The following is a 19,644-nucleotide window of genomic DNA, read 5'->3' on the forward strand; positions in this document are numbered from 1 at the left end:
CACAGGGGCCTTTTGAATGCAACATGGCCCCTCGAAATCCATTCCATCCAAATCCAGCCTTCAAAAACCAAATGGCGCTCCTTCCCTTTGGAGGCTTACCCTGCACCCGCATGGTGCTTTATGTCCACATGTGGGGTATTTCCGTACTCAGGGGAAATTGCGCTACACATTTAGTGTTTTTTTTAATCTTTTAGCCCCTTGTGAAAATGAAAAAATCATGACAAGATTAATGATTTAGAGTAAAAATTTTACAAAAATTACACTAAATGTTGGTCTAGCCTTGATTTTTTCCATTTCCACAAGGGGTTAAAAAAGAAAATGAACACAAAATGTGTAGGGTAGTTTCCCCTGAGTACGAAAATACCCCACATGTGGGCATAATGTGCCATATGGGCACAGGGCAAGTCACCAAAGGGACAGAGCGCCATTTAGAGGCTGGAATGGAGGATGGAGGCCATGTCGCATTTACAAAGCTCCTGTGCTGCCAGGACAGTAGAAAACCCCTACAAGTGACCCCATTCTGGAAACTACACCCCATAAGGAATCTAACAAGGGGTGCAGTGAGGATATGGACCCCACTGGTGACGGGCACTTACGTAGAACATGTGCCGAGAAAATAAAAAATACCATTTTTTTCATTTTCACGTCCCAAATGTGGCCGTCACCAGGGGGCCATATCCCCCGCTGCCCCCCTTGTTAGATTCCTTATGGGGTGTAGTTTCCAGAATGGGGTCACTTGTGGGAAGTTTCTACTGTCCTGGCCGCACAGAGGCTTTGTAATTGCATCATGGCATCCTCTAATGGGAATGGCGGCCATATCTATTTAGCTGGGGAAAAGGGACAATTCTAATTTATTTGGGGGTATTAGGCCAATTATTAGTTTATAAGGTTGGAAATGACAGGTGTCCATCAAATTCAACCTGTGTTGACACAGAGGAAGGCAAAAAACCCTCGTAAGGCAGACGACAGTAGCCTCATCACAGGGGAAAAATTCCTTCCCGACTCCATAATGGCGATCAGAATAATCCCTGGATCAACATGACCCCTGAAATGGGAATAAGGGAAGGAATTTAGATAATGTAGAACCCTAGTGACGTGTGGTGCGCCTTGGAGCGATCCTGTATGCAGAGGACGGGGGGATCAGGACAGGTGTCACACTGGAAAATGGTGTCCTTCCTGATTCCCCTGTTACGCCACACTCTGCACTTCTTCTGGGGTCTCCTGTTCTCCAGTGTGGGGGACGTCACCTGGAAAATGTTGTCCTGGTGCGATACGGGGTCCCTCATATCCAGAAGCGCTGGGGCCGCTCCATGGCTGCTAAATATTAGGGCTCTATTACTACTTATGATATGTTCGGATCGTGCCGCAAGCTACAGGGCAGCGAGGGACCAGAAGAGGGGGTGCTGGTATAAAAGTTATCCCCGTACAGGTGGTAACCTCTATCCAGCAGTGGGAAGATCAGTTCCCGGACGATCTTCCCACTTGTTCCGAGGATTGGGGGGGGGGCGGGGAGGGGGCATCTGGGGGCTGGATTCGGGTGTCCCTTCCTACATACACTCTAAGGGTACGTGCACACTGCGGAATCGCGACAGATAACCCTTCGTGCATTCCGCAGTTGGCACCCGCCGGCGGGGTGATGCAGGCACACGTCTCCACACGTGTCATAGACTCCATTCTATGCACGGGCGGATTCCGCTCTCCGTCCAACGTATTCATTCTTTGGATGGACGATGGAATCCGCCTGTGCATAGAATGGAGTCTATGACACGGGTAGAGACATGCGCCTGCATCAGTCCGCCGGCGGGTGCCAGCTGCGGAATGCACAAAGGGTTATCCTTCGCCATTCCGCAGTGTGCACGTACCCTAGAGGTACGCTCACAGAGTTTGTAGAATTTCACGCCATACCGTCATCTCTTATTGGGACGGTACTGGCGGAAAAGACGTGTCTGGGAGGCAGCGTACGCTACGCTACCCCCCAGACACGTCACTGGATAATGAGGATGATGAGGATGAATGGAGGAAAGAAGGATCCCCCCATTCATCCTCACTGGCTGTTTCGGTGTCGGAGGCAATAATAGCGTATGCGTCCGACGCCGAAAACACCCTGGGGGTCATCTTTATACGGGGACTAGTATATGGGGTATGTAGTGGTGTAGTGTCAAACTTTATTCAATGTAGTGTGGTGTAATGTAGTGTTTTTTACGTGTTTTTTTTTTTACAGTAAGTATAAAAAAAACCTACGCCAACAAAGGCGTTGCTGATAAATGCCGCACTTATGTGCGGCACTTATCAGCAGACCGTGGCAGTAGGATATAGAAAAAAAACACCCTACGCCAAAAAGGAGGAGTTGCTGATTAGCAGCGCACTTTCGTGCGATGCTGATCAACACTCAGCGGCGATAGGGTGCGGAAAATAGAAAAAAAAAAATTTGGAAAAAAACCCAAAACTTTTTCTACATTCTGAACATCCCTGTAGCTGCTGATAAGTGTATTACACATATCAGCCGCTAGGGGGCAGCAGAGCGCAAAATCCGGAAAAAGACGAGGCTGGAGCCGAAAATAGCCGAAAAAAGCCGATGGGGACCGCCGGAAAGAGCCGAAGACCGGATGAGAAGACGGAGGACGCCGCGAACCCGGAAGACGCCAATCAGGACCTCGGGACAGGTGAGTAATGTACAAATACCTGCTCTGGACCCCTCAGCTACCTAGCTGAGGGGTCCAGAGCAGGTATTTACTATTTTGGGGGACTCTGATTGCCGTGCCACCGGCCCGATCGCCGTGAGCGATAATCGGCTTGTGTAAACACAGCGAACGATCAAGCGACGAGCGAGAAATCGTACATTGTGATCTTTAAACGTGTTCTCAAATCGTCGTTGGTCGTTCGCTAAAAATTTGCAGATCGCTTCCTGTAAACGGTCTTTCAAAGATTCACCCTATGTGTGAGATGAGCTTAAGCGATTTTAAAAACGGTTGCAATAACGATTTGTCTAAATGCTGATCGTTATAAAAACCACATCGTTGCTTCAAAATTGTTAAATGATCGATTGGGGCGAATTATCGCTTAGTGTAAACGGATCATTAGACGGAATGATATATCGTTTGGAAAAATCGTTATTGCGATCGTTTTAAGATCGCTTAAGCCCATCTCCCATATGTGTGAATCGGTGAAAGACTGCTAAAAATTCACAGATCCCTTCATGTAAACAAACGGCGAATGGCGATTTAAGAACATGTTGAAAGATCAGGATGAACGATTTCTCGTCGCTTGATCGTTCGCTGTGTTTACACGAGCCGATTATCGCTCAAATGCGATTGTTATCGCAAAAATTCGAACGATAAATGCTCCGTGTAAACACACCATTACAAACTGCATTAAAAGGGTACTCCAGCGAGGGGGCACTTTTTTGCTGGGACCGGGAAGGAGGTGGCCGAGGGAAAAGACGTCCACTCACCTCCCCGGTTCCAGCGGCGGGTCCCGCATCGCGGCGCTCCGGTGCCCCGCTCCCGGCCGCTTCCGGGTGTCTGATGCGGGCCCGAGACGTGACATCTCAGGTCCGCTCAGCCACTCAGTGAAGGAGGCGGGATCTGAGCAGACTTGAAGCGGATCCCGCCTCCTTCACTGAGTGGCTGAGCGGACCTGAGACGTCACGTCTCGGGCCCGCGTCAGACACCCAGACGCGGCTGGGAATCGGGCACCGGAGCGCCGTGATGCGGGACCCGACGCTGGAACCGGGGAGGTGAGTGGACGTCTTTTCCCTCGGCCACCTCCTCCCCGATCCCAGCACAAAAGTGCCCCCCCCCCGCTGGAGTACCCCTTTAACTATTATTGCTAGATAGAGTGAAGTGTGTGTCCCCTCACATTATAACAGCCATGCCACTCCCAGTGATAGGATGCTGACACTTTATTTAATATACAGAGTAGATAAAGGTATTATGTATGTGGTACTACAAGTCCCAGAGGTGTTTATCATAGGTCCTCCATTCATTTCTTGCTTGTGACTCATCTGCCCACCAAGGAACACTTCTGTAACTCCCGCATCTCATTACAAAGGACAATTACCATTAGAGCTGTCAGTTCAGCCATTTATCCCGCTATATTTAGCCAATGCGTCCTGTTTATAAGATGAATATTCAGGAGTCTGAAAAAAATCAAAAGACATCTAGGTCAAAGGTTTCACAAAAAACATTTCTGCACTATGAAACAAAGATTGGATATGAACCATGTAGGCGCCAATCTCTTAGGTGGCTAAGACATACGATGTGGATGGGTGAAGCTTGTTAGTCACATGTGGGTAAATGATTGCCCAAACAAGTCTCCTAGGGGGACTAAAAAAAGTGCACAGATGTTTTTAATGTTTTAAAAGACAAGCTAAAACGCTACCTTATCATGTCTTGTGTCTTCTGAAAAGAGGCTTCTAACTGGCCTCTTTTCCTGTCAATCATCCTACAGAGCGCTGACAGGCAGAGAGCCGTGACTAGTCACAGCCCAGATGACTGGTTCCTGGTTCCCTGCCTGTCTCGCGCGCCAGAATAAAAGCCTTAGTTTCAGCAGCTAACATTACTACAGAAGACATAATAAGGCAGCATTTTAGCACGTCTTTTTGGCGCTGCTTGTAACATTACATTGTGATTGGCAATGTGTCAACTTAATTTTTTTTTTTACTGATTAGAGTCAGATACAATTTTTTTTTTCTTTTATTCTACTTGGTTTTTATTTTTTTGTACATTGTTATGGGGGCTGCCATATTGCCTGGCCTGTTATTAACAGCATTTAGTGGCATGCTTTACAGCAAGACTCATGGACATAGATGACAGTAGACAGACTCTGTGATCTTTGGTACTCTGTGATGTTTGAAGAGGTCATTCCACAGGGAGTTGCTATTGTCTTGTATTGATGCTATTTACCTTCAGATCACTTTACAGATGCCTTATCATAATCACTACAGACAGAACAGGAAGTCTCAGCTTAGTTTTAGCCCCAGTGGTGAGAATGAAAACTGCAAGATTACAGGATTATTTTATAATATAGATAGAAAAATTGGAAATTAGGAAAAATGTCACCAATAATTCTTAAAAAAATATGTTTAACATCAAAACATTGTTTAAACAATAAGTCATTTTCTAATAACACATTCTTTTTAGTGGCTTGCAAGGCATTAGGCTCTGTTCACACTGATCCAAACTGGTGGAATTCCGCTGCGGAACTCATTCTTTAGCGCGGAGAGAGGAGGCGTTTGAGCGTCCCATAGACTCATTATGACAGAGAGGCTGGCAGGATTCAGCAGCGGAATTCCTCCAGTTTCGCTCTGTGTGAACAGAGCCTTATTGGGCTCTTTCGGGGGAAAAGGGTTTGAATAGTTCACCCTGTGAGTTTTTGTTGTGTGTATAACATGCTCTTTTTGTTGACTCTGAGAGATGAGAATTCATCAGTTATAATAAAAACTGCATGTTAAAAATGTGACAATAACGCACAGTGCGAACCTAGCTGCTAGAATATAGAGAGTCCGATTTTGTTATTGACTTTAATTTGGAACTTAGAATCTGGAACATAATTAGAATTTGTCACTTCTATGCAAATTCCCACACAGTATTTTTGCTCAGTATTTTGGTCAGTATTTTTTAACCAAAACCAGGAGTGGATTAAAAACACAGAAAGGATCTGTTCACACACTGTTGAAATTGAGTGGATGGCCGCCATTTAATGGTAAATAATTACTGTTATTTTAAAACAACAGCTCGCTTCCTGTGGGGGTGTCACTGTGGGGGATCAGCAGTACAGTGTTGGGGTGTATGTGATTGGGGGGGGGAGCAGGGTGATGGGCAGCTTCATACCCCACAGTCTCTACTTTATCTATCTTCCTTCTAACTTCCTTTCCCCTTAGCTCACAAGGCTCTGCAGCTTCAGTCGGGAGGAGGGGGTGGGGAGGGTTAGTGGCATAGGACCTCTGCCTGATGATTAACCCTTCCTAGACTGCACCCTGCTACAAAAAGTTACTCCACTATATTTGTGTGTAAAGAGTCCACTGTGCAAAGGTATGTGTGATGATCTATGTTATGTATAGTGTGCTGTGTATGTGTGATATCCTATGGTATGTATAGTGTGCTGCTATGCTCTATATACTGCCTCCCAGAGGGTCACACAATAATATATACCGCCTCCCAGAGGGTCATACAGTAATATATACCGCCTCCCAGAGGGTCACACAATAATATATACCGCCTCCCAGAGGGTCATACAATAATATATACCGCCTCCCAGAGGGTCATACAGTAATATATACCGCCTCACAGAGGGTCACACAATAATATATACCGCCTCCCAGAGGGTCATACAGTAATATATACCGCCTCCCAGAGGGTCACACAATAATATATACCGCCTCCCAGAGGGTCACACAATAATATATACCGCCTCACAGAGGGTCACACAATAATATATACCGCCTCACAGAGGGTCACACAATAATATATACCGCCTCACAAAGGGTCACACAGTAATATATACCGCCTCACAGAGGGTCACACAGTAATATATACCGCCTCCCAGAGGGTCACACAATAATATATACCGCCTCACAAAGGGTCACACAGTAATATATACCGCCTCACAGAGGGTCACACAGTAATATATACCGCCTCCCAGAGGGTCACACAATAACATATACCGCCTCCCAGAGGGTCATACAGTAATATATACCGCCTCCCAGAGGGTCACACAGTAATATATACCGCCTCACAGAGGGTCACACAGTAATACACAAGATATACCGCCTCACAGAGAGTCACACAATAGTATATACCGCCTCACAGAGAGTCACACAATAATATATACCGCCTCCCAGAGGGTCATACAGTAATATATACCGCCTCACAGAGGGTCACACAATAATATATACCGCCTCACAGAGGGTCACACAATAATATATACCGCCTCACAGAGGGTCACACAATAATATATACCGCCTCACAGAGGGTCATATAGTAATATATACCGCCTCACAGAGGGTCACACAGTAATATATACCGCCTCCCAGAGGGTCACACAGTAATATATACCACCTCCCAGAGGGTCATACAGTAATATATACCGCCTCCCAGAGGGTCACACAGTAATATATACCGCCTCCCAGAGGGTCACACAGTAATATATACCGCCTCACAGAGGGTCACACAATAATATATACCGCCTCACAGAGGGTCACACAGTAATATATACCGCCTCCCAGAGGGTCATACAGTAATATATACCGCCTCCCAGAGGGTCACACAATAATATATACCGCCTCACAGAGGGTCACACAATAATATATACCGCCTCACAGAGGGTCACACAATAATATATACCGCCTCCCAGAGGGTCATACAGTAATATATACCACCTCACAGAGGGTCACACAATAATATATACCGCCTCCCAGAGGGTCACACAATAATATATACCGCCTCCCAGAGGGTCACACAATAATATATACCGCCTCCAGGGCCGGCCTTTGGGGTGTGCGACCTGTGCGCTTGCACAGGGCACCTCACTCCCGGCCAGCTAGGGGGCGCTCCGGCAGACAGAGAGCTGCTCTGCACAGCTCCCAGCCTCGGGTCTCTGTGTCAGAAGCTGCAGTGAGTGTCCTCCACCACAGGGACTAAGGGCTATGTACTGCATAACTGTATCACGTCCTGTAGTGGCTGTATACCTGTATATACATGTCCTGTAGTGGATGTATACCTGTATATACACTCCTGTAGTGTGAGCATAGCTGTATACCTGTGTATATATTCATCCAGGTTTCTGCTGAGACCCCCTAATAATAACAAATAATAATAATGGCTATAGACTAAATGGCACGGCCTTGTGTTGATGCTCAGTAAGTTCCTTTTTGGCATGGCTAAGTGGATGTGGCTTGCAAAAAAGGGTGTGGCTTGTTAAAAGGGGCGTGTCATAATTATCGTTACCGTTATGTTAGTTGTTTGGGGGGGCTGGGGGTGGTAGTTGTGTGAATGGCGGGGGGGGAGGAGGCTGAAGGAGCTTTATGTTACATTAAGGGGGGGGGGGGGGGGGGCGCCGAAAAAAGGTTTTGCACAGGGCGCCATTTACCCTAAGGCCGGCCCTGACCGCCTCACAGAGGGTCATACAGTAATATATACCACCTCACAGAGGGTCATACAGTAATATATACCGCCTCCCAGAGGGTCATACAGTAATACACAAGATATACCGCCTCACAGAGGGTCACATAGTAATATATACCACCTCACAGAGGGTCACACAGTAATACACAAGATATACCGCCTCACAGAGAGTCACACAATAGTATATACCGCCTCACAGAGAGTCACACAATAGTATATACCGCCTCACAGAGGGTCACACAACAGTATATACCGCCTCACAGAGGGTCACACAACAGTATATACCTCCTCACAGAGGGTCACACAATAATATACAAGATATACCCAGGGGGGGGCACTATATTTCAGGGTCGCCCTGTTGCCAAAATGGCCTAGAAACTGCCCTGAAACAAGAAAACCATATATCATTACTTTAGGATTAATCTGTGCATTGTCCCATTGTTTGAGTATTGTCCTCTTAAGGATTAGAACTGGCCATTCTATTCTTTAACATGAGGTAATCCAAACAAACACAACAAGATCGGTGTATTCTAAATTTAGTGCAACACCAGGTTGTATTAGGATTATTGATTCTAACTGTGCATAAAACCCGAGAGTTGCAGCCATCTGGTAGAGAGGTTTGGACCTATGGTAAGGACGCTTCCATAGTGTAGGCCCAGGACTTGGTCTCTGTCAGATCGCTGGTAGCCTCTCCCCAGCTGAAGCTTTATGGCAGATGAAGTATTGATATATTCCTGGTAATGATTTCTTCTCTGTCCTGCGCCGATTTGCAGCTGATGTTTGGTTTCGGCCACTTGCGGCTTTGCAGGTGGCTGATGCTTGAAGGACGGATGATGTGACTATGCACTAGTGATATTGTAAGTACTTAAAGGGAACCATTCACCCCGTGGCCCCAGGCAGAAACTGACATACAGTGACATAAAGGTCAATATACTTACCACATCGCTCCCGGTCCTGTCCCGGATCTCGTTGTTGACACGGAGAAATCGCAGATTCTTCTTCTCGCGCCCATTATGCTAATGAGCCGAGATGAGTCCAACGTCCATAGGAAACGACAGACGAGTCCAACTTATTCATGAGGTCCTCTTCTCGTCGCCGCCCATCCACGCCTCCTGGAACTTGATTGACGACTTCAGTCTTCAGTCTTCTGACGAATTCCCGCACAGGCTCCGTTGCAATGGTCTCGCCACCTCTTCTGCGCCTGCACGGTAAACAGGATAGTGCTCGAGACAATCGGCGCACGAGCAGTAAACAGTCAAGCTGCGGAGCGGCTTCAATTGTGAACTGCGCATGCGCCGAAAACGACCGTCACGGCGCCTGAGCGGGATCCGGCGAGAAGAAAGAAGACGAGGAGGAAGAAGACCCGGCGTCAATCAAGTGTCGGAGGCGGGGAGAAGGCTGGACTTCGGGCTCGGCGGCGCTCATTACCATAATGGGCGTGAGAAGAAGTGTCAACAACGGGATCCTTTATGTCACTGTATGTCAGTTTCTGCCTGGGGCCACAGGGTGAATGGTTCCCTTTAACCTGTGTATTTATATCTATGCAAAGGTGTCCGCAATCTCATACTGAGAACACCTGGCTATTGTATTTCTGATATACCATCTGTATATAATCCTTTTATAGATTACTTATCATATTTTTAACCATTTGTTTAATAAAATTGCCTTGTATCTTAATTAGTCGCCTTCTTTAAATACGAATCTGAACCTTTTGCTTAAGAGTTAGCAAAACAACAGTGGATGATTGTTTCATTGGCTGATCGTTCTCTCTATTACACAGAGCGATATATATATATATATATATATATATATATATATATATATATACACTACCGTTCAAAAGTTTGGGGTCACCCAAACAATTTTGTGTTTTCCATTAAAAGTCACACTTATTCACCACTCCACCAACACCATTCACCACCATTCTGCACACATGCAGCACTAAGTAGCGGTAATATTCTACAGATTCACAGTACAGGCTCATAATATGTTTGTAAGATGTTGTGGGCCTTATACTGGGGTCTGCAATATGCAGGTCTGGTCATCTGTTCTGTACAAATCCCCTCCCTCTGTATTGTCCTAACTATATATATATATATATATATATATATATATATATATATATATATAATACAGGTGTAACTAGGGTCCTATTGTGCCCTAGTCCCTTTAGTGCACGCCAATTCAGAGGAACACTAATTACACTAGCCCTATTACACTAAACGATTATCGGCCTTCAGCAGTAAGTCGGCTGATGGTGGTCTTTCAACATGCTGAAAAATCAGGGTTATGTCAGTGACATTCTGCAGCGCATTGTTCTGTGTAATAGGCAGCCCGCTGCCGCTGACTTTTATCACCAGCCCGCATAACCTAAGGATTGTTCAGGCACCCCCCTCCCCCTTGATGTCTCTGCTTGTAACTGCACAGGCAGCGAGCAGGGAATGAGGGGGAAGTGAGTGCTGAACTGACAAGTTGGTGCTCACTTCCCCTGGAAAATCATATTGTGTAATACATTGTTTATTCCTGATAATTAACGAATGAACAAGAGACGTCATCTATCTATACAGATGACGTCCATCCAATAATGAAGAACTATCAGATGATTGATCCTGCTTAAAGGTGATGAGTCGTTAAACAAGCGCCTCTTAGTGAATTTGGCCAGGGAAAAAGAGACAAGGCCTAATTTAACCGGCCTGATGCTTTATCCCATGGGAGATAATCTACTGCCAGAGGAAGCAAGCAACATCGTAAGGCTATGTTCAGACAGTGTATTTTAGCGTTAAACAACAGCCGTTGTTGCAGGTTGCGATAATTTTAGGTCTGGGCCTAAAGAAACGATCAGCCGATGGTGGTCAACTCTACCCGTTTTTATTGTAGACTTGTTTATTGATGCTCTCTTTGCATCCCATGGTGGTTTCCCCCACATATAATTTCTTACACAGAGGATGTAAATGACGTATTTACATGTCAGATAAAATTTAATAGGAAATTGTTCTCCAGTAGTGGGATGTACAAATGTTCTGCTTTTAATCATATGGTTGCAGCTACTGCATCCCTTATTGTGTGCTTCTAATGTTGTCTGTCTTTCCTATTCCGTATACCTCTCATATAATTCCTTTGCGGGTGGTAGGAGGGTTTAGGGTAAAATAAAAATGTACCGTAATTGTTAATTGATTGAAATTAAAATTCTGCTGTATATTTTTCTAATACAATGTTAATTTTGTATAAAGAATGGAATTATAAAATAAAATAATAAATTATTTGTCTCTCCCTGCTGGCTGACCCCACAGCTGCTCTGACGAGTGTGTCAAATTTCCTGATCTGCGAAATGTCACACAAGGGGGCTTCTTGAATTCAGGTATGTATGGAAAAATATCACCCAGAATTTTCCTTTCCTTCCTTATAATTTCTCTTATGTGTTTGTTCTCTTATGTGGAATATGTGATCACAAAATGTATGTGATCGCTATCGATGTCTGTGCAGCCCTCGCTAAACGATTATTGGGCCATGTAATAGGCCCAGTAAATGGATGCCGATCTAGCAGATAGGGGCTCATTTACAGAATTGATCGGGCCTTCATCGGCCCTTGTTATAGGACCCTAAGGTTTTAATAGAAGTAGCCAGTGCTCTAGCTTTCTGTCTTTCAACCTGCATGGGTACCTTCTTTTCACCCATCTCCTCTAGCCTTTCACCTACTTTCTGTGGGTCCTCAACTATTCTTTTGATTCTTAACAGTTGGCTGTACGGTAGTGATTCCAACATATGTCTGGGGTGAGAGCTGGAAAAATGTAACAGGTTGTTTCCCATCCCCCTTGTACACCCATGTATCTAGAAACCGTATAGCTGTTTCCGATGCCACCATGGTTAACTTAATGTCATTGTCCACCATATTCAACTTGTTGAGGAACTCAGTAGTGTATGGGGCCAATCCAGATAAGGAAAAGTGCCTCCTGCACTTTGAGGTGTTTTATATTTATATGGCTTTTGTATGAGCTAGTTCCTGGTGGGAGGGCTTTTTGGTGTCAGTAGATGTGGGAGAAACACAGAGAGCACAGTTCCTGCTGCAGTGAAGCCAGGGCCTGGCTTAGGCCAGGACCCTTGTCAGGGACCAAGAGACTTATTCTTTTATGGTACTACTGCTAGCATGCAGTGCTAGAAACCTTAGGAGAGAGTGACATCCTCTGAGGAAAACCTTGCCCATCTGGACTGGACCGGAATACGTTTTGGAGATAATGGACTGAAGAATACTGAGCAGCAGCCTTCTCCCTGAGGAGCAGCAAGGTAACACACCCTTCCCTCTTGAAGGTAGAGGGAGGACTGACTGACCCCAGCCAAAAGCTCGAGGGCTATTGGGGTTGCTATGGCAGCCGGGGAAGTCACATGATACTAGGCCGTTTGCATCACCACACCATGTGACCAACATATGAAAATCAATATACATAACAGAATATTGAGAACACAAGGGATGAATAATGGGGCAACATAAACCAAACCTTTGCAGTGGCCACTAACCTTTCCAGCACTATAGAAAATATATGAGTATTAAGAGAAAGAACCTTTCGTGCTGGGACACTGCATTATTACAGCAGGTCTCACTGCTGACACCCACTCTGATCAGGAGATCTTTTGGACAGCCCCATAGGCCCAGCGCCCCCCAGTACACTTATACCCTGTCACGGCCGCGGCGGCGTCCCATGCTCCGGGCCGCCGCGACCTCCCCCCATCTCATGCAGCTGCCGGGGTCCCGGTGCAGGGACCCGGCGCTGCTACATGTTCGGCCCCGGGGGGCGCCTTACCTGGTCCCGCTCCTGCCTCCGTCTGTGCCGGCCGGCGCGCGCGTCCCCTGTCTCAGATTTAAAGGGCCAGTCCGCACCTAATTGGCCAGTTGCACCAATCACTCCCTATTTATTCCAGCCCTGCCCCACTACAGGTGTTGGAGCCTCTACATGCTTCCCATAGCGTTTGGCCCAGCTCCCTGTTGTTCCTGATTCCCGTCCGTTACCTGGTTCCTAGTCCCTGTTCCTGATTCCTATCCGCCACCTTGTCCCTAGTCCTTGTTCCTGGTTCCTGTTCCCCTGCATCACCGTTGCTCCTGTGTATAGCCTGTCACCTGCGGTCACGTCCACTGGCCTCTGCAGCACCATCTCCTGCCTACTGCTCCTGCCACGCCTCGCCTGCCGTCACCAGCAACCAAGCCAGGGGTAGCGACCTGGGGGTCGCCTGCCGCAGCAAGTCCATCCCGCCTTGCGGCGGGCTCTGGTGAAAACCAGCGGCCCCTTAGACTCCGCTCCCTGGTGAGGTTAGTGCAATCGCTGGTGACGGTCCAGTGGATCCACTAGTCCAGGCGTTACAGTAGGCTCCAACCATGGATCCCGGCGAGGTACCTGATATCCGCAAGGTAGCCCGAGTGGTCGCCCTACAGGCTCAACAGATTCAGCAACAGTCACAGCTGATTCAACAACTGACTGCAGCCGTTCAGCAGCATACCACAGCTCAGCAGTCATCACCTCCGGCAGCCTCTTCAAAACTACGACTGGCTCTCCCAAGTAAATATGGAGGTGACCCCAAGTTGTGCAGAGGATTCCTGACCCAATGCACTATGTACATCGAACTTTTAAGCAGTCAGTTTGCCACCGAGCGCTCTAAAGTGGCTTTCATTATCAGCCTATTGGAGGGAAGAGCTCTGGCCTGGGCCACGCCACTATGGGACCGTAATGATCCGGTTGCTGCCAATTTTCGAATCTTCCTGGACGAGTTCCGCTCTGTCTTTGAGGAACCTGCCCGTGCGTCTTCGGCTGAGACTGCTCTCCTCAATTTATCCCAAGGGACTTCCTCCGTTGGTGATTACGCCATCCAGTTCCGCACCCTGGCTGCGGAACTAGACTGGAATGAGGCCGCTCTGATTGCCACCTTTAAAAAGGGCCTGTCCAGCCAAGTGAAGGATGTGCTCGCTGCCCGGGATCTGCCTACCTTCTTGAACGATCTTATTCTACTGGCTACCAGAGTCTACACCAGGTTTTCCGAGAGAGAGGAGGAGGTCCGGCAAGGACGGCGTCTGAGTCTGCCCCGTCGCCATCCTCGGCTGGCACCGGTGTTCCAGAATCCCGTTGCTCCTATGTCCCAGTCGCTTCCAGAGGTTCCTATGCAGGTGGAACGTGTTCGCCTGACGACTGATGAGAGGAACCGTCGACTGGACCAGAATCTCTGCCTCTATTGCGGTGGCGCGGATCACTATCGACAGAGATGTCCCCAACGCCCTCAGCGTCCGGGAAACGCTCGCACCTAGGTCCGGTGGGAGAGGCCTCCCTAGGTGAGAATGCCACCTCTCCAAGGTTGACTATGCCCGTCTCCATCCAGACACCCTCTGGGCAAGTTTTCCAGACTACTGCCCTCATCGACTCTGGCTCTGCTGGCAGTTTCATCTCTGCTTCGTTGGTCCAAAGATGGCGGCTACCCGTGACCCAGCTAGCCCAACCCCGGTCTATCTCTTCGGTTACGGGGGAGGTTCTTACCGAAGCGGTGTACAGCCAGACGGCACCCCTAGTCCTCCAGGTGGGAGCCTTACATCAGGAGAAGATCTCCTTCTATGTCTTGCGCCATTCCTCTTCCAACCTCCTGCTGGGTCTTCCTTGGCTGCAATTCCATACCCCTAGGCTGGACTGGAGAACTGGGGAGGTTCTCAGCTGGGGCCCGGACTGTCATAACCGGTGTCTGAGATCTCCTCAATCCAAGTGCTCTACAAGGTCACCTGCTAATGTCAAGCCTCTATCCGGGCTACCAGAGGACTACCAAGACTTTGTCGATGTTTTCTCGGCCAAGGAGGCGGACTCACTACCACCTCATCGAGCCTATGATTGCCCTATAGACCTTCTTCCAGGGGCTTCTCCTCCACGTGGTTGAGTATACCCTCTCTCTGTGCCCGAGACTGAAGCCATGTCCTCCTACATCCAGGAGAACTTACAAAAGGGCTTCATCCGTAAATCCACGTCTCCAGCTGGCGCTGGATTTTTCTTTGTTCAGAAGAAGGACGGTTCCCTCCGCCCATGTATAGACTATCGGGGCCTGAATAAGGTGACCGTTAAGAACCGCTATCCTCTTCCGCTTATTCCTGAACTATTCGACCGTCTTCGTGGAGCTAAGATCTTCTCCAAGCTGGATCTCAGGGGAGCGTATAACTTGGTCCGTATTCGTAAAGGAGACGAATGGAAGACCGCTTTCAACACCAGAGATGGGCACTACGAATATCTGGTCATGCCATTCGGCCTATGCAATGCCCCAGCGGTCTTCCAGGAATTCGTGAACGATATCTTCCGAGACCTCCTCTATGTCTGCGTCATTGTCTATTTGGACGATATTTTGGTCTTCTCCCCGGACCAGCAGACTCATGTGGCACAAGTGCGTCAAGTCCTACGAAGACTACGGGCCAACCATCTATACGCCAAGCTAGAGAAGTGTGTTTTTCATCAGCGCAGTCTTCCATTTCTTGGCTATATCGTTTCCGACCAGGGTCTACAAATGGATCCAGCCAAGCTCGCAGCTGTCCTTCAATGGCCACGCCCTGTGGGACTTAGAGCCATCCAACGTTTCCTTGGCTTCGCCAACTATTATCGGCAATTCATCCCTCACTTCTCTACCCTGGTCGCACCCATAGTGGCTCTCACTAAAAAGAAGGCGGACCCCAGACGTTGGCCTCCAGAGGCCGAACAAGCCTTCAATAGCCTCAAGTCTGCCTTTGCCTCTGCTCCTGCTCTGGTCCGCCCGGATGTCTCCAGGCCGTTTTCTCTCGAGGTCGATGCTTCTTCTGTGGGCGCAGGAGCCGTTCTCTCGCAAAGGGACACATCAGGCAAGACCAGAACCTGTGGGTTCTTCTCTAAGACTTTCTCCCCTGCCGAGAGGAACTATACCATTGGGGACCGTGAACTCCTGGCCATTAAGTTGGCACTGGAGGAGTGGCGTCATCTATTAGAGGGGGCTAAACACCCGGTTAACATCTACACGGACCACAAGAACCTCCTCTATCTCCAATCGGCTCAACGCCTCAATCCCAGGCAGGCTCGGTGGTCCCTCTTCTTCTCTCGGTTCAACTATACCATCCACTTCCGTCCAGCCGAGAAGATTTCATCACAGACCTACCTCCATCTGCGGGCAATACAGTTATTTGGGTGGTGACGGACCGCTTTTCTAAAATGGCTCACTTCGTGGCCCTTCCTGGTCTGCCCTCTGCTCCTCGTCTGGCTCAGTTGTTCTTCCGACACATCTTTCGCCTGCATGGACTTCCTCTTCACATTGTGTCCGACCGAGGCTCTCAATTTGTCTCTAAATTTTGGCGTGCCCTATGCTCGCAACTCCAAGTGAAGCTGGACTTCTCATCGGCCTATCATCCTCAAACTAACGGGCAAGTGGAGAGAGTCAATCAGATTCTGGGTAACTACCTACGCCATTTTGTTTCAAGCCGCCAAGACAACTGGTCCGATCTACTCCCATGGGCAGAATTCTCATATAACCATTTGGACTCGACTTCCACAGGCAAGTCCCCTTTCTATGTGGTCTACGGGCATCATCCTCGTCCTCCTCTGCCTCTCTCTCCATCCTCTGAAGTCCCAGCCGTGGAGGAGTTGTTATCTGACCTGCAATCGATCTGGGAACAAACTCGACAGTCCTTACTCAAAGCCTCTGAACGCATGAAGGACCAGGCTGATAAGAAGAGGAGACCTGCCACGAATTTTCTCCCAGGTGACAAAGTCTGGCTCTCGGCCAAATATGTCCGACTCAAGATCCCCAGCTACAAGTTGGGCCCTCGATTCCTCGGTCCTTTCTCGGTGCTAAGACGCATCAACCCTGTCACCTACAAACTCCGTCTACCCCCCACTATGCGGATTCCGAACTCCTTCCATGTTTCCCTCTTAAAACCAGTGGTCCTGAACCGGTTCTCCGATAGATCTTCGTTCTCTGCTCCTCAAGCCGTCTCTGACGACGTCTACGCTGTTAAGGACATTCTGGCCATGAAGACTGTCAGAGGGAGAAGGTTCTTCCTGGTGGACTGGAAAGGATTTGGTCCTGAGGAGAGGTCCTGGGAACCCGAGGCTAACATCCTGGACCAAGATCTCATCAAGAGGTTCCTGCAGGTTAGAAAGAGGGGGAGGCCAAAGGGGGGGGGGTACTGTCACGGCCGCGGCGGCGTCCCATGCTCCGGGCCGCCGCCGCGACCTCCCCCCATCTCATGCAGCTGCCGGGGTCCCGGTGCAGGGACCCGGCGCTGCTACATGTTCGGCCCCGGGGGGCGCCTTACCTGGTCCCGCTCCTGCCTCCGTCTGTGCCGGCCGGCGCGCGCGTCCCCGCCTCCTAGGGCGCGTGCGCGCCGGCTGTCTCAGATTTAAAGGGCCAGTCCGCACCTAATTGGCCAGTTGCACCAATCACTCCCTATTTATTCCAGCCCTGCCCCACTACAGGTGTTGGAGCCTCTACATGCTTCCCATAGCGTTTGGCCCAGCTCCCTGTTGTTCCTGATTCCCGTCCGTTACCTGGTTCCTAGTCCCTGTTCCTGATTCCTATCCGCCACCTTGTCCCTAGTCCTTGTTCCTGGTTCCTGTTCCCCTGCATCACCGTTGCTCCTGTGTATAGCCTGTCACCTGCGGTCACGTCCACTGGCCTCTGCAGCACCATCTCCTGCCTACTGCTCCTGCCACGCCTCGCCTGGAAACAAGGTGGCGATTTGAAAAATGGACCATGTCGCGTGATCTATGCTCTGGCACCAACCAGGTCATGTACATTCACTTTAATGTTATACTGTGTGCAGTTCCACTAGGCACAGTTGTGGAGTTAAGAGGCCATCTTGTCTCGTTTCCTCCATTTTATATTCTTAAAATGTTTATGTGCTGTGTGTAATACTGTGTAAGCAGCTATGGAGAAAGTGGCCCCCGCTCTGTCTATTTACTTTGTTTATGGCTAGGAGAATTTGTTCTGTCCTGCTCTTTTTTTTTACATTAGGGTCTGAGAATCCTTGACTATAGGGCAAGGACAGCTGGGGACAGATATCATGACTGCTAATGCAGGATATGTAAACAACATGGGTCCTACCTTTTTTTCTAAGTTTTCTTGTTAAGATATAACTAAGAGATCTTCAGGTGCTTTCACGTGTCTTGGTTGATACTTAAGGACAGCTGTCACATCACTTTCTCTAAATAGGCAGCACCCAGGTATATCTGAGGAAAATAAAAAAAAATTTGGTTAGCTCTCCTGGAACACCATTCACACTAGGCAGGAGCACGTTGCTATGGCTGAAGTTACAAACACACAGAAAAATGCAACAGCTCACCGCAATGGCAAGATACAGACCCACTACAGACATGAAAAAAAGTTAAAAGCAGCCCCCCCCCCCCCCCCAACTGCCAAAAAATTCCCACAAAAATAATGAGGCTCTTGGTTACCACTTGAAAACGTGGTGGGGCAGTTTATACCATTTTCAAGTGGTAACCAAGCCTCATTATTTTTATGGAAGTTTTTTTGGCAGTTGGGGGGGGCTGCTTTTAACTATTTTCATGTCTGTAGTGGGTCTGTATCTTGCCATTGCGGTGAGCTGTTGCATATTAGAGGAGACTTTATTCTAAGGCTAGGTTCACACTCCGTTTTTGCAATCCGTTTTTTGCAAAAAATGGATGAAAAAAAACTATTGCAAAAACGCAGTGTGAACCTAGCCTAAGTCTCACCCTAACATAGTGGTGTTCACAGCATCCTCTTGTAACAGTGGGCCCCATTAACCTGCCCATCCACCACCTACACAGGTATACTGTGCCCCCTTATGTTAATATAAAATGGACTACAACCCACACCATGCATAAATTCAATAAGGGGGGGGGGGGTTGTAGTCCATATGAGGCTGTCCAAAAGATAGATTAATTATAAGGGCAGGCAGATTTTGGACAGTCTTATGTGGACACAGACATAGGAGGGTGCTGGCCCCATATGGGGGAGGGGGGAACTTTATTATACTGGAGCCTTCCCTTCCCCTCCCTATATACTGAATGTCATATGGATGGGGGGGGGGTGAATACTGTATGAGGAATACCCTTGCCAGCCAGATACCGTTTAGTGTACCCCAAGGGACTACCCCCACCCCTGGCACCAGTGATCCCGCCCCCTGAACGCCCTTGCTTTAACTCACACATGGAGGGCCGCAGGTGATGTCCTCCCAGGCAGCAGGCCCTTCGGCAGGAGGGGTGGTGCTTCTTCACCCTCTTCTCTGGGGTGGTCTGGGGCTGCCTTCACAGCTCCTAACTTCATTATTGCAGCAGGGGAGCTGCCTGTGTTCTGCTGCTCCACTAATGAAGCAAGGAGCCAAGGGGCCTGGTTCGACATTATGGATATATTCTGGCCAGGATGGGTATATTCTGGCCTAGGCTATTTTATACCCCGGGGTATACTCTTGCCCAGGCAGTAGCGGATTATAATAGGTCCGTTTCGGGCGGTAGCCCGGGGCCCTGAGCTCCTGAGGGGCCCATGGCCCCCCAAACAGACTTATGTT

At 48.5% G+C, this 19,644-nt stretch overlaps 1 protein-coding gene across 1 annotated transcript in view; it reads right to left on the reverse strand.

Moving 5' to 3' along the window:
* The window catches only part of NHERF2 (NHERF family PDZ scaffold protein 2), a 131,692-nt gene that overhangs the window by 93,800 nt on the left and 18,248 nt on the right, over positions 1-19,644 (reverse strand). Inside the window, exons 2-3 of the mRNA XM_069984044.1 lie at positions 18,201-18,325; positions 4,060-4,138 (exon numbers count right to left, since the gene is read on the reverse strand). Of these exons, the coding sequence (XP_069840145.1) occupies positions 4,060-4,083 (24 nt within the window). The 5' untranslated portion in view covers positions 4,084-4,138; positions 18,201-18,325. The remainder of the gene's footprint in view (positions 1-4,059; positions 4,139-18,200; positions 18,326-19,644) is intronic.

The sequence above is a fragment of the Dendropsophus ebraccatus genome, chromosome 9 (assembly GCF_027789765.1).
Source record: "Dendropsophus ebraccatus isolate aDenEbr1 chromosome 9, aDenEbr1.pat, whole genome shotgun sequence".
Lineage (NCBI taxonomy): Eukaryota > Metazoa > Chordata > Amphibia > Anura > Hylidae > Dendropsophus > Dendropsophus ebraccatus.